Below are 13,895 nucleotides of genomic sequence, written 5' to 3'. Positions count from 1 at the left end.
GTTGTCATCAGGTTATGCACTTTTTGTTTAGCGTCTTGGGCAAGTAATTACTCTCTCAAGAAGGGTTCTATGTCACTTGTGGTTAGCTTAGCTTTTAGCGTAAAGTCAAAAAGATATCCATGAAAGAGTGAAAAATGTGACCACAATGCTCAACTCTAAATATTTTGTGATGTGTTATTATATTCTAATATTGATAGACATACGCCAACTGTGTCTAATCTCGTATTCGCGCATGCTAGAAATTAGCATGAAAAGCTAAAGTTCAGAACGTTAGCCCACTAGCATTAGCAAGGTAGCTCAGTCAACTTACCAGACAGATAGACAACTCTGTTACAGCATTTTGTTGATTCTATTTTAAGAGTTTTTGCATCTTTATTTGGAGATTTTTGCACTTGTGACGACTATTAAGAGTAATCATATTGTCATTTTCTAAAGGCTTCCTCATTGGAGGCTAAGCAAAGTTGAGAAACACTGTTCTGCCCGCTTGAGTATGAAGACAAATTTAATTTCACAACAATTTGGGAAGGAAAGAAATGTGGTGGGAACAAACCTCAAGTATTCCCTCACTGAGATGATTCACATCCCGGGTGGCGTCTTCTGCCTTGTGGAGCAGATAACTTACCAGATCACAGAAAATGAGGAAACATCAAGACAAGACGTTATGTTATGGCAAAATAAGTTGTATTAGGCAATTTCAACTACCACGGAGAGGTCATGGCCCATGTGGGGGTTGAACCCACGACCTTGGCGTTATTAGCACCACACTCTGACCAACTGAGCTAGCCGGCCATTTGCAAATTGGCCATGATTTTTGTGTGATGCTCGTAAATGCAACAAGTCAGCTCACTAACTGTTATGTTACGGCAAAAGAAATTGTACTCGGCAATTTCAAATCACTACGGAGAGATCATGGCCTGTACGAGGGTCAAACCCGCGACATTGGCGATATTAGCACCACGCTCTGACCAACTGAGCTAACCAGCCATGTGCAAAGTGGCCATGATTTTTGTGTGATGCCCGCAAATGCAAATGTCAGCTAGCTAAACTGTTATGTTACGGCAAAATAAATCATTTTAGGCAATCTTAACTTACTCTAGAGCAAAGGTGTCAAAGGTGATTCGCGGGCCACATTAACATCAACGCCCTTTCATGTGGGCCGGACCATTTTAGATCTACTATCTAGATTTTTTTATTTTTCTAAATTGGATTAAAATAACTGGATCAAAAGCCCAAATAGTCCGTTTTTATAGATCTAAAGCAATTTTTATTTGAGCTTTTTTTTCTTAGTATGGAAAAATGTCTTTTAATCATGTTCTTTTATTTCAAGTGGAAACGAAATATTTTTTTAAATTGGAAAACGGAAAATATTTTTATATTTAAACTAAAAACACAAAAGAAAAAAATTGGATTAAAAAATTGCAATGATTGATTTTTAAAAGGGGAAAATCAGGAGATGTAATGTACATCTATAATCATTTCCTAAAACAGAAAGTCGGCACTCATGATTTACTTTCCCGGGCCGCACAAAATGATGCAGCGGGCCAGATTTGGCCCCCGGGGCACCTCTTTGACACCCATGCTCTAGAGAGGTTGTGCCCATTCAGGGGTCGAACCCATGACTTTGATGTTTTCAGCACCACACTCTGACTAACTGAGCTAAACAGCAATGTGCTGGCTTTGGCTCGGGTGCGACTGGCGGGTGAGTCGGCACGGAGATGCGGGGAGCTTGGACGGGCGAGGTCGAGGGGGGGGCTTGGACGGGCAAGGTCGAGTGGGGAGCTTGGACGGGCGAAGTCAAGTGGGAGCGGGGAGCTTGGACGGAGGGGTCGAGCGGGGAGCTCAGATGGGCGAGGTCGAGCGGGGAGCTCGGACGGGTGAGGTCGAGCGGGGAGCTTGGACGGGTGAGGTCGAGCGGGGAGCTTGGACGGGCGAGGTCGAGCGGGGAGCGGCGAGTTGGAATTGAAAGTGCTTCTAATAGGGGACCGAAACGTTTAGGTCTCCCGGGCTGCACTGGCATCTGCCCCCACATCGGAGCCAAATCACCACCAGGTTGTGATCGGTTGACAGCTCCGTCCCTCTCTTTACCCGAGTATCCAAGACATGCGGCTGTCCTGATGCCAAGTGCACATATGGACACCCTTATGCTTGAACATGGTGTTCATTATTGCCAATCCACTACGAGCGCAGAAATCCAACAATAGAACACCACTCGGGTTTCGATCAGGGGGGCCGTTCTTCCCAATCACTCCCTCGAGGTCTCACATCAGCATTGAAGTCCCCCAGCAGAACAAGGGAGTCCCCATAAGGAGCACTCTCCAGCACCCCCTCCAAGGACTCCAAAAGGGGTAGGTACTCTGAACTGCTGTTTGGTGCATGCACACAAATCAGGTGCCGTCCCCCCACCCGAAGATGGAGGGATGCTGGAAGTGTCCAACCCCCCTTGAGAGGGCTGGTACCGGAACCCAAGCTGTGTAGTGCTGAGCCAAACTATGTCGAGCCGGAATTTCTCAACCTCACGCTCAGGCTCTTTCCCAACCAGAGAGGTGACATTCCACGCCCCAAACGATAGTTTCTGCAGCCGGGGATCGCCTTCTTTGGCCCCTCTCACAGGTGGTGAGCCCATGTGAGGGGGAACCCACGTCGCCTCTCCGGGCTGTGCCCGGCCGGCCGGGCCCCATGGGTCTAGGCCCGGCTACCAGGCGCTCGCCATCGCTCCCCTCCTCCGGGCCTGGCTCCAGAGTGGGGCCCCGGTGACCCGCGTCCGGGTGAGGGAAGATGTCGTCCAATAATGTTGCTCATCATAAGAGGTCTTCTGAGCCATTCTTCATCTGATCCCTCGCATCAGACCAGTTTGCCATGGATAACCCTACCAGGGGTACAAGGCTCTGGACAACATAGCTCCAAGGGTCACTGTGACTGACAAACCCCACCACTGGGACACACAAACCCCACCACCACGATAAGGTAATGATTCGTCGGTGGGGTATTATTAGCTTAAGTGCAAGTTTAAATTCAACATGGTATCTTGATTTGTAAATCCCGGGGCCGAATGTCTCGTACCGCGTTTTTTATTGTAATGGAAATTTTTAAATGCGTAATGGATGACTCTGTGAATAGCAGGACTAACCAAGGCTATGCCAGTCCCCGGCCGAGACCGAGGTTCTTGCGCTGGTGGTCCTCAGGAGCTCCGTCAGCAGGTGGGAATACCCACGTGCTCTCAGTATATCTGCTTCGATTTGATTGATTAGTTTTGTGAGTAACCTTGTGAATTGTGAAGTAATATGTCAGAAGAAGCAGAGTGGTGCAGCGGAAGCGTGGTTGGCCCATAATCCAGGGCTCAATGGATCGAAACCATTCTGTGCTACAAACATCAGTTCTTTTTGGTAGAAGCAAACTACCCCACTTCCAAGTGTTACCATTGCTGTGAAAATTTGTTCTTGAAAATTAGTAATTCGGTGAAACTTCTCTTTTCTCATTTTCTTCTGAGGGATTCCTACTGATCAAAAATCAGATCGGAAATCTGACCTGATCGCATCATTTTCACAAGATCGGAATTTGATAAAAAACGCATTGTTTTTTTTTAATGCCTTGACATTCTCATGAAGGCGGAAGTGATACTGCGAAACATGTCAGGTAAGGCCTAAAATTCATTGTGAAAAAGGAACAGAAAATAGTCAAATAGGAAAAATCATTTTTATTTCATTACATTTAGTCCATTTTTCTTTTTGTCATCTATTTCAAATATTAACAACAAGTGTTTAATTGCATTCTAGTTTCATACACTTTGAGAGCATGTTCTCAACAAAAAGAAAATGCAGTACCAGTTAAAAAAAACAACTGAACAAGACAGGTAAAAAAAAGTGAAAACAATCGAAAATTACATCTAAATATGAGAAAAGAAATTCCTGTCCTTAGGAATAAAACATTGGCAACCAACTGAGCAAAAAAGTTGCTCTCTTACTGAATGTTTGAAAGGTCTGTGCGCCTGTGTGGGTTTGTTGTGTGATGCTTTAAGTTTTCCTTCCAAATGAATGTTTGACTACAGAGTGGCCAAGAAGAGGGGTTTCAAATTCTATATGAGAGGAAACTTAGAAGCGTATTTGTCATTAAGGTGACTTGATGACTGGGCTGTCTCGCACTGTCTTTGCCGCATATCTGGATAAAACATAATTGTGCTGAATGGAGGTAGGTGTACGCGAGCACGGGTCCTCCTGTCTAGAATTTGGGGGACGCAGTCCACGCGAGACTTCCAAATATGTCGATAACTGCTGTTTGCTCGATTTTTGAATGTATTTTTTTTCTGAGGAAAAAATAAATAAAAACGAAAAACAAACAAGAAAAAAATAATTCAAAAACATAACGCCAAAAATACATTTTGAAAAACAAAGAAAAACACCCTCAGACAATAAATTAATTTGAAAAACGAAGAAAAAAATACTTCAAAAAAACACCACCACACCAAAGATGAATTAATTTGAAAAACGGCTAGGACTTTATTTTATTTTCAAGGTGAGTGCGATCAGCTTCCGTAAACCTGAACCCCATTAGAAAGAAATTAATTCAACATCACCTTTTATTTTGTCTCATGAAGGTCCCCTAACATAATGAAACAAAACATAAACAGCTCACTGAAACGAACATGGATGTAATCTTAAACTTCCTTTAGTACACAACAGACAAACTGTTAGGGTTGCTTGGTTTTGTTATGCTTTTTCCCGCCTGGTTTCCTGTCTGAGTGATTGCCCATTGTGTTCAGCTGTCGTGTCTCCGCCCCTGGTGTATCCTTCCTCCCTCTTGTGTTTCCCAGGTGTTCCTAATTGTCTCGTCAACACGTGTCAGTCTATTATAACCCCACTGACTGCTTTGTCGTTGTTGGATCGTCTGCTGATTACCATGCCATGTTTCCACATTTTCCTCGATCCAACGTGGCGCTCCTCGTTCCTTGCTTTCCCGTGTCTCCCCTAGTCAGGTTTTGTTTTGTTATTTGACGCAAAGTCTTTTGTTAGTCTATTGCCTCCGGTTTAAGTTATTAAAGATTCGTTTGAGTACTACTTCCTTCCCTTACCCGCTTCACTGCAATTGGGTCCAAAAGATGTAACACAAACAGAGCATATAACAATACCTATATACAGTAAATTCTCGTTATTCTATGAGAACAGTGTCTCGCAGCCATTGTAAGCGTCTGTTGGCTTATTTAAAAATCCGCTGCAATGCTCTGAAGAAGGGTAAGAGCAGCTCAAAAAAGCCCTGGATATAACTCTTGGCATTCCCAAGAATGCCAATGATGCCATGCATCTCTCCATGCTGGAAGGTAACTGAACATAATGACAAGATGGCAAAACATTTGCTCACAAATCAAGTCCAGTTTGCTTACATGTCACCTTCATCTCTCCCCCTTCAGGTTTTGATGAATGCATTGAGTCACAAGGAGAGCTGCTCCTGCAGGATTCCTTCAAGGTCTGGGATTCAAGAATAGCCTTGAGCATGGGAAAAAATAGACAAATCTTCCTCTTGAAGTCCTTGGTGGTGTGCAAGGTGGTCAAGGATGCCTAGAGAACGAGTACATTTACAAGAAAAAAAACTCAATGTGTCATCCTTAACCCACTTTGTACCGATGCAATGTTCTCCATCAAAATGTTCATCATGCCATTTCTTCTATAGATGGCAGACATCAAGCTGACTGAGCACCTTAAAAGAGACCCCGCACGTTTGCTTTTTTAGTGGCCCACCGTTCCTGGAGGTCGAGCAACATTGTTCTGAAGGTTAGTTTCATTGTCAAGAATAAAAGTACAGCAAGAATTATGGTCAACATTTTCATCAAAAAGCACTGATTAAAAAGTGCTCGTTTTTCTAATTGTCTTAACATTTTAAACATTGTCCTTGTCAATAGGCTTCCACGATTGAGACCAAGTCGGAATGAATTGGCCATATGCCAAAACTAATCCAGGAGCACACCACTGACCTGAGGGGGGCAGTCAAGGAGACAAATACCAAGACTGCCAAGCTCCACAAGACGCCAAGGTAAGAAGCAGGTTAACTTCATACAATTCAAGAGGCATCTTGGTTCAGTAAAAGTGACAAAAGGTATTGCTTTTTTTTAATGAATAATAATCCAAAAATGTGATTGGCATCCTCAGCCACTGTTGTTTTCACTTGACTAAGTACCTTTTAAAAAATGTATTTTTCAATGTCATTGTAGTATTTACTGAAATGAACAGTTGAATTATAAAAATTGCTTTCGACATGCATGGGATTGGAAGTCATGTGAAAAGTGCAAAAGCAACGTTACACAAGCCCATGTCTGTTGGGGTAACGGAACAAATTGTGTCCGGCAGGTCAGCGAGAACCATTGAGGCCATGTCACTGTCCATTGTTTCACAACCATGGTGTCTTCCAACAGTCGATGCTCCAAAATGAAGGATGGTTTGACTTTTTCAGATTGGACACAATAAACATCAAGAATAAAACAAAGATTGAGTTATGGTGGGTTTCCAATCCTTAGCCAACATGTATTCTCGTACAAAGGGCCCAAGGTCTTTAGCTGAGTGAGGAGATATCATCATGGAAACATGTGGATGAGATGGTGACATGGGGAGATCCGGCGGGTTATCCTTCATGTACCATTTTAATTGTTCATCAGACAAATGTGTATTGAAAGCCACTCCGGGTTACCAATAAACAAATCGCCACAATGTATTTGCCAAGTATGTCCTTCAATTGTTTGTAACGAATCAGTATAGACCTCGTTACCTTGCCTATCATAGTAGAGCGTGCAATGCAAGCAGTCCGAAACCAAATCATATGTACGTAGGTGCCGTACCCAGGGCAGTCACAAAGGCCAGTAGTGTTCGGCTTGTTTCCAGCCGTCGGAGTCGGTGTCAATGCGAGCCCAGTAGATGTCAGCTGATAGATCTGTAATACAACTTCAGGAATAGGCACAGAAAAAGTGAGATCAATTTAAAGGAAATAGGTTTATTACCAGACTGCAAGATGGAGAGAGAGCTCTAACAGTGGTGAACCGCTCAGCGTGGTGTCCTTTGCAACTCTCTCTCCGAATGAACAGTGGGTCAGTCTTTATATAGGAAAACAGGGAAATATTTCTAAGACAGTGATGTAGGACAAAGTTTATGTAAACAAAACTTTAGGCTGATATGGTTAGACATTTGCAGGGCTAAGTTGTATGCAAACACGATATTTTTATAGCTCACACAAACTGCTGCAGCCTATCTTACATCGCGCGATTCGAACAAACAATTATTAAGCTAGTTGGCCACATCGCACAATACAAGCAAACAATTGCAAAGCCAGCTAATTAGCCTATCTTACATTCCACGATCTTGACAAACAATTGCAAAGCCAGCTAGTTAGCCTATCTTACATTCCACGATCTAACAAACAATTGCAAAGCCAGCTAGTTAGCCTATCTTACATTCCACGATCTTAACAAACAATTGTAAAGCCAGTTTGGCCAGTCTATCTTACATTTTACGATCTTAACAAACAATTGTAAAGCGAGTTTGGCCACATGGCGCGACATGAACAAACAATTATTAAGCCAACTAGCCAGTCTATCCCACACAGCAAAGATTGGGGCAGTTGCTTGGTGGTGCCTTGCAGGAGAGTCTTGGAGTTGTTGTCCATCTGGACAGGACACATCTTCATAAGGTCCTGGCCCATCAAGTTGACAGGGCACTTTGGAGCATAGATGAAGGAATGAGTGATAGTCAGTGAGTAGCACTTAGTGGCTACTGGGGAAGTTAAAGGCAGGATGATCTCTTCACCCTTGGATCCTAGTAGTGGTATGATAAGTTCACCAATAGGCATTCTCAAATGCCCGCACAAATAAAGAGATGGGGCAATCCTCTGTGAAATTCTTGCAAGAGAGAATCGAATCGACTCGTCTCTGTCCAGGTTCATTCTCACGTTACACGCATCTTTTCCCTGTTTTAGCTTCAAGGACCATAGTTACAATGGACGTCTCAGCTCTCAAGGGAGGGTTGGGAAAATAGGAGTGAGAAGTCAATAGTAAAGGACCCTAGTTACAATACAAGTTTTAGCTCCCAAAACAAATGAAGGTCATGTAGAGACGAAGGTTCTTCTCCACATCCCAGCAGTCCAAAAGGATTCGACGTTCCTGTTGTTTGGTCTAACTAAGGAGCAAAGCATTTACTTCATTGGAAGCAGATGTAGACTATAATAACTTTTCTTGTGTTAATGAGCTAAGTAAAGCAAAGCGTACTTCATTGCGAGCAAATATATAATAATGTAAGACTAATAACCCTAACAGTATATTTTTCAATAGAATTGAATCACAATCTCCCCCTGTTCGCAAGGATTAATATATTAAGCCTGTACCCTTTACAGCAATTAAGCCACATAAAATGCATGCTAATCAAAAACTCCAAATTCATTCAATAATGTGAATAATACCCCAATCAAGTAGTTTTTTGCAAACATTTAACATTACATTCCCTTTGTAGTTTGTCTATCATCTCCTATAAAACTTTCTTACTCGATGTTTTTCCTATAGTTGCACATAAAATAAAAATCTAGTTACATATCTCCCAATTATCCCCTTCAACATCAAAAAGATAAAATCAATTTACCGTTAATTTCAGATAATGAAGTTAGCGTATTTTCACACCTGTAGAAAGAAAACAATCTTATATATTAATTTGTCAAATTGTTCAAATTAATGTATTCATTAAATCTGAGCAAATAACGCTTCTCTTTTTTGTCACCTTTGAATTTGGAAGGCTGATTTTTTTTCAACAAAAAGACCCAAAAAGTATTTTCCCCCAAAATAGTTTTATTGGAACTACCAAAAAAATGACACGTTAAATCAGTTTAAAATCGTGATTCATCTTATAATAAGACAAAAGTATAAGGACATTGTACAACTTATTTATTTATTTTGAGCAAATTCATTATCTTTCACACCATATTTCTAATCATGTTTTTTAGATCCTAGATTCAATATATCAATCATTTTCATTCAAATGTATCATGTTTGAATAACACTCAATATTCTTATTGGATTTGCTAGCAAATCTGCAATTTTTCAAATTTCTTAGGCATGTCTTTAACTGTGACGACATTTTCCATATTATTTAGATAGTAAATTAAATAAAATCTTCAACGACACTCAATTTTCTTATACAGTAATACCTTGACATACAAGTGTTCCAACATACGAGACAAATTTGAGATGAGAGCATACCAGATGGTTCCCAATTGTGAGTCGGTAGTAAATTAAAACAAATTTTGGTGTTTTTTTTTTTAGGATGGAAACGGATTAATTTGTATTTTGTTCATTTCTATGGGAAGAATTGACTTGAGATACGAGTAAATTGACATACTAGCTCGACCCCACGGTAAGCTCGTATCTTAAGGTATTACTGTATTTGAATCGTGTGGATCGATATTACACGTTAAAAAGTGTAAACAAGATTTTCAGAATGCAAAAACAATTATACTTCACTTAGAATGATCTTTCATACAGAAATTGAAAAAGCAAGCAAAGCTGTGATTGGCCACTGCTTATCACAACACATTTGCGTCTTTTAAGTCTATCCTTACAACTAAATCTCTGGCAAGAAGCTGAGCAGGAAAAGGGTTTCTGACCGACGTGGGTACCGTATTTTCACGACTATTCGGCGCATCGTATTTTTAGCCGCAGTGTCAGTAACGGGTGCTATTTCTGTATTTTAAACACACAAAGCATGCACCGTTTTTTAGACGCATATATATTATATATGGATGAACATCGAAACGCAATAGCGCTGGCTACCGGAAGTAGCCTATTTCCGGGTTCCGGTGTGCAGTGACTGCTGGGAAATATAGTTCTTGCAAGCTACACCCACACGCTAAAAACACGTTTTTAAAAAGGTAACGGAAGCAAAACTGAGTTTGGTTGTACTTTATTTAGACATTTTACAACTTACTTATGTCATCATCACCCACAAATCCATCAAAGTCCTCATTTTCTGTGTCCGAATTCAACAATTGCCCAAATGAGTCTTCCAAAACGCCGGGTCGAGTGGTTATAGTTCTTAAGCCTCCGGGAATGACGGCAAGCTCTGAGTTATTATATAATATATTATATATTCCGTTGAAGCCAACATCTAGCGGCAGGATTTCTTTTGTAAATACAGCCGAAATGACGGCGAGCACCAAATTAGTGTGCTCGCCGTCATACGGAATGTATTGAAGAACTGGGTGTATTAAGAACTCTATATCCCAGCAGTCACTACGCAGAACTTTATCTACGGGAAATAGTAGAGTCTGGGGCTGCTTGGCGTAGTTGTCCTATCGACTGATTTATTTTATTTTATCGCGATAACAATTTTAGTATTTGTCCATATATTTATAGTACCGTAATTACTCGAATATAACGCGCACTCGAAAATAACACGCAGGTAATTTTGGGCCAAAAAAATCTGGAAAAACGCAGTACTCGAATATAGTGCGCACCTAAAATTTCCCGCTGACGAAAATCAGAAATCTTACCTTTTTTTCTTCATTTCACGATTGTTTTGTTCAAAACCGGATAGAGAAATCTTCAGGTACGAGCGTGTCGACTGTCGTGCAGTTGGTGGAGTTATGCGTTTGAATTTTAGGACAATAGATGATACACAGAGTGGACAAACATATCATGTAGACATGTTATGTTGCAATACCTTTTAGACTTCCTTGAACATTGACTACATTTCAATTGACAATACCATGTTTTAATTCAAATATCTATTGTCATTCTCAAACAAGAAAAGGAACATACAAATTGAATAAATAAATGATTTGAAGATATGCACAATGGAAAAGACTATCACATGTAACAAGGGAATGTACTGCCCCCCGCTGGACATATTTTTAAATACAAGTATGTACTACACTACAATGTAGTATTCTACTTTCCAGCTTATTAATGCAGGATTGTGATGTTTGTGAGGCTTGACGATCTTTAATATGCGTGTATTTTTTAATTCAAAGTTGGAAATTGCACAATGTCCGTGCGTCAAAGTGAGTTTGACAATGCTTTTTTCGATCGAAAATTTGTAATTTATTTTAGTTATTGATTATAACACGCACCCCCAACTATTGGAATTAATTATATAGCAAAAATATGCGTGTTATATTCGAGTAATTACGGTATATAGTTTTTCAATTGTGTAGCTTTTTAATTGAGCAGGAAAACATTGTTCTTCAGTGTGGGTTAATAAGTGTTCTTTTAAGCTTCTCCTATGGGAAAATGTTCGCCCACAAACTGAGCAGGAAAATGTTTTTTTGCCAGTGTGGGTTATTAAGTGTCTTTTTAAATGTTGCTTTAGAGAATAGGCTTGACCACAAACTGAGCAGGAAAATGGTTTTTCGCCAGTGTGGGTTCTTGTGTGGTCTTCTAAGTGGTGCTTTTGAGAAAAGGCTTTACCGCAAACTGAACACGAAAATGGTTTTTCACCAGTGTGGGTTCTTGCATGACTAATTAAGATTCCCTTCCGTGTGAATGTTTAACCACAAACTGAACACGAAAATGGTTTTTCACCAGTGTGGGTTCTTGTGTGGTCTTCTAAGTGGTGCTTTTGAGAAAAGGTTTTACCGCAAACTGAACACGAAAATGGTTTTTCACCAGTGTGGGTTCTTGCATGACTAATTAAGATTCTCTTCCGTGTGAATGTTTGACCACAAACTGAACACGAAAATGGTTTTTCACCAGTGTGAGTTCTTGTGTGGTCTTCTAAGTGGTGCTTTTGAGAAAAGGTTTTACCGCAAACTGAACACGAAAATGGTTTTTCGCCAGTGTGGGTTCTTGTGTGGTCTTCTAAGTGGTGCTTTTGAGAAAAGGCTTTACCGCAAACTGAACACGAAAATGGTTTATCACCAGTGTGGGTTCTTGCATGACAAATTAAGATTCCCTTCCGTGTGAATGTTAGACCACAAACTGAACACGAAAATGGTTTTTCACCAGTGTGGGTTCTTGCGTGACGAATTAAGTTTCCCTTCTGTGTGAATGTTTGACCACAAACTGAACACGAAAATAGTTTTTCACCAGTGTGGGTTCTTGTATGTATTTTTAAATTTCCCTTTTCTGTAAATGTTTTACCACAAACTGAACATGAAAATGGCTTTTCACCCGTGTGTGTTCTTGCATGACTAATTAAGCTTCCCTTCCGTGTGAATCTTTGACAACAAACTGAACACGAAAATGTTTTTTCACCTGTGTGTGTTCTTGCATGACTAATTAAGTCTGCCTTCCGTGTGAATCTTTGACCACAAAATGAACACGAAAATGGCTTTTCACCTGCGTGTGTTCTTGCATGACTATTCAAGTCTTTCTTCTGTGTGAATCTTTGGCCACAAACTGAACACGAAAATGGTTTTTCACCAGTGTGGGTTCTTGAGTGTATTTTTAAAACTTGCTTATGAGAAAAGGCTTTACCGCAAACCGAACACGAAAATGGTTTTTCACCAGTGTGGATGCTTGTGTGTATTTTTACATTTCCCTTCTCTGTAAATGTTTTACCACAAACTGAACACGAAAATGGTTTTTCGCCTGTGTGTGTTCTTGCATGACTAATTAAGTGTCCCTTCTGTGTAAATGTTTTACCACAAACTGTACATGATAGGGGTTTCGCCCCAGTGTGGCTCCTCATATGCGTTTTCAAAGAAGACTTTTTCCCAAAAGTTTTCCCACACTGAAAGCATTTGCAGAGTTTGTCGCCACTGGGATTTTTCTTAACATCTTCAACATCATCATCGTCAAAAAGCAAGTTGTTGTCATCTGATAAAGGAGCAATTAAATTTTCTGCTCGCCATCCATCTGTTGAGCTGCCGCTCAGAAGCTCCGCCCCTCTGTTGGCCACGCCCAGATCATCTTCACTCTTGAAAGGCTCACCAGTTGACCATTTGACACATTCCTCATTTTTGATTGGAGGTTGCTCTTCTCTTTTGCACTGTTGAGGGAACTCTGGCTCCTCCTTTTTAATTAGGGGCCATGTTGTGGTGTTTGCAGGCTCCGCCCCTCCGCTGGCCACGCCCCGAACATTTTCCCTCTTCACGAACTCACCAAGTGACCAGGTGGAATCATCTTCCTCCTTTTTGATTGGAAGTTGCTCATCTCCCATTTGTTGTTGAGGGAACTCTGGCTCCTCCTCTTTGATTTGGGGGAGCTCAACTTGCCCTTCAAGGTCAACAGACTTATGCCCATAAGCACCAAGATCATTTCTGAAACCTGCAAAGACACGAAGATAAATGATTAACCATTTTCCAATTATAAAATGACTGAATTTCTTGTTCACAGAAATGAAACCAAATGGAAGAGGGCACCATACATCCATTTTGTCACAATGCAGTACAGACGCTCCCCTACTTACGAACGAGTTAGGTTCCGAGCGATTGTTCATAAGTTGAATTTGTTTGTAAGTTGATTCAGTGCTAAATTTTGTATTATAATTTATGTTTAAGGCCTATATAAGTATATTGAAGGTTTATTGTTAGGTTCATCCAATTGTACGTTTATCCTTAGGTATTTCCAATTCAGCTTTCAATAAAAAAGGCATCTGTAGTCACATCACCATTTAATTCTTGCAAGAAGAGAATACATCCTCCCGCTCGTCCGGTCAAGATTATTCTAACGAGTGGCATTATGTCCTGCCCATTTAAGGCCTCAAATCAAAACAATTACAAGGTTATCGATTCGATCCAATTGCGTAAGCAAGAAACAAAACAATTCCATAATCAAGCAAACCTAGCGTCACAAATTAAAACAATATGCCTGATAGCCATCCGCTGAACCAACAACAATTTAAGCGTCCTTCACAGATCTTCATTGCGAACTTGCATCTGGGGAAAGGGTTGAGGCGTATCTTCCAGTAATCAGTCCTCGGAGCAAGGACTCAGTG

At 40.8% G+C, this 13,895-nt stretch overlaps 1 protein-coding gene, 1 long non-coding RNA gene and 2 other non-coding genes across 4 annotated transcripts; 1 reads left to right on the top strand and 3 right to left on the bottom strand.

Moving 5' to 3' along the window:
* Positions 1-715: 715 nt before the first annotated feature.
* trnai-aau (transfer RNA isoleucine (anticodon AAU)) lies at positions 716-789 on the bottom strand. Its single transcript has one exon. It is a non-coding gene; the product is annotated as a tRNA-Ile (tRNA).
* Positions 790-910: 121 nt separating this feature from the next.
* Positions 911-984, bottom strand: trnai-aau (transfer RNA isoleucine (anticodon AAU)). The gene has a single exon. It is a non-coding gene; the product is annotated as a tRNA-Ile (tRNA).
* A 1,759-nt stretch (positions 985-2,743) lies between these two features.
* LOC144065817 (uncharacterized) lies at positions 2,744-6,474 on the top strand. Its single transcript, XR_013297302.1, has 3 exons — positions 2,744-5,762; positions 5,891-6,021; positions 6,336-6,474. It is a non-coding gene; the product is annotated as an uncharacterized LOC144065817 (long non-coding RNA).
* A 4,655-nt stretch (positions 6,475-11,129) lies between these two features.
* LOC144066179 (uncharacterized) lies at positions 11,130-13,321 on the bottom strand. Its single transcript, XM_077589523.1, is given in 2 exon segments — positions 11,130-11,898; positions 12,319-13,321. Coding segments are annotated over 2 exon segments (1,569 nt in total). The 5' UTR covers positions 13,119-13,321.
* Between the last annotated feature and the right edge of the window lie 574 nt (positions 13,322-13,895).

Source organism: Stigmatopora argus, chromosome 20 (genome assembly GCF_051989625.1).
Source record: "Stigmatopora argus isolate UIUO_Sarg chromosome 20, RoL_Sarg_1.0, whole genome shotgun sequence".
NCBI classification, from domain to species: Eukaryota; Metazoa; Chordata; class Actinopteri; order Syngnathiformes; family Syngnathidae; genus Stigmatopora; species Stigmatopora argus.
The sequence above is the reverse complement of the archived record's forward strand: the minus strand, read 5'-3'. Positions and strand labels throughout refer to the sequence as shown.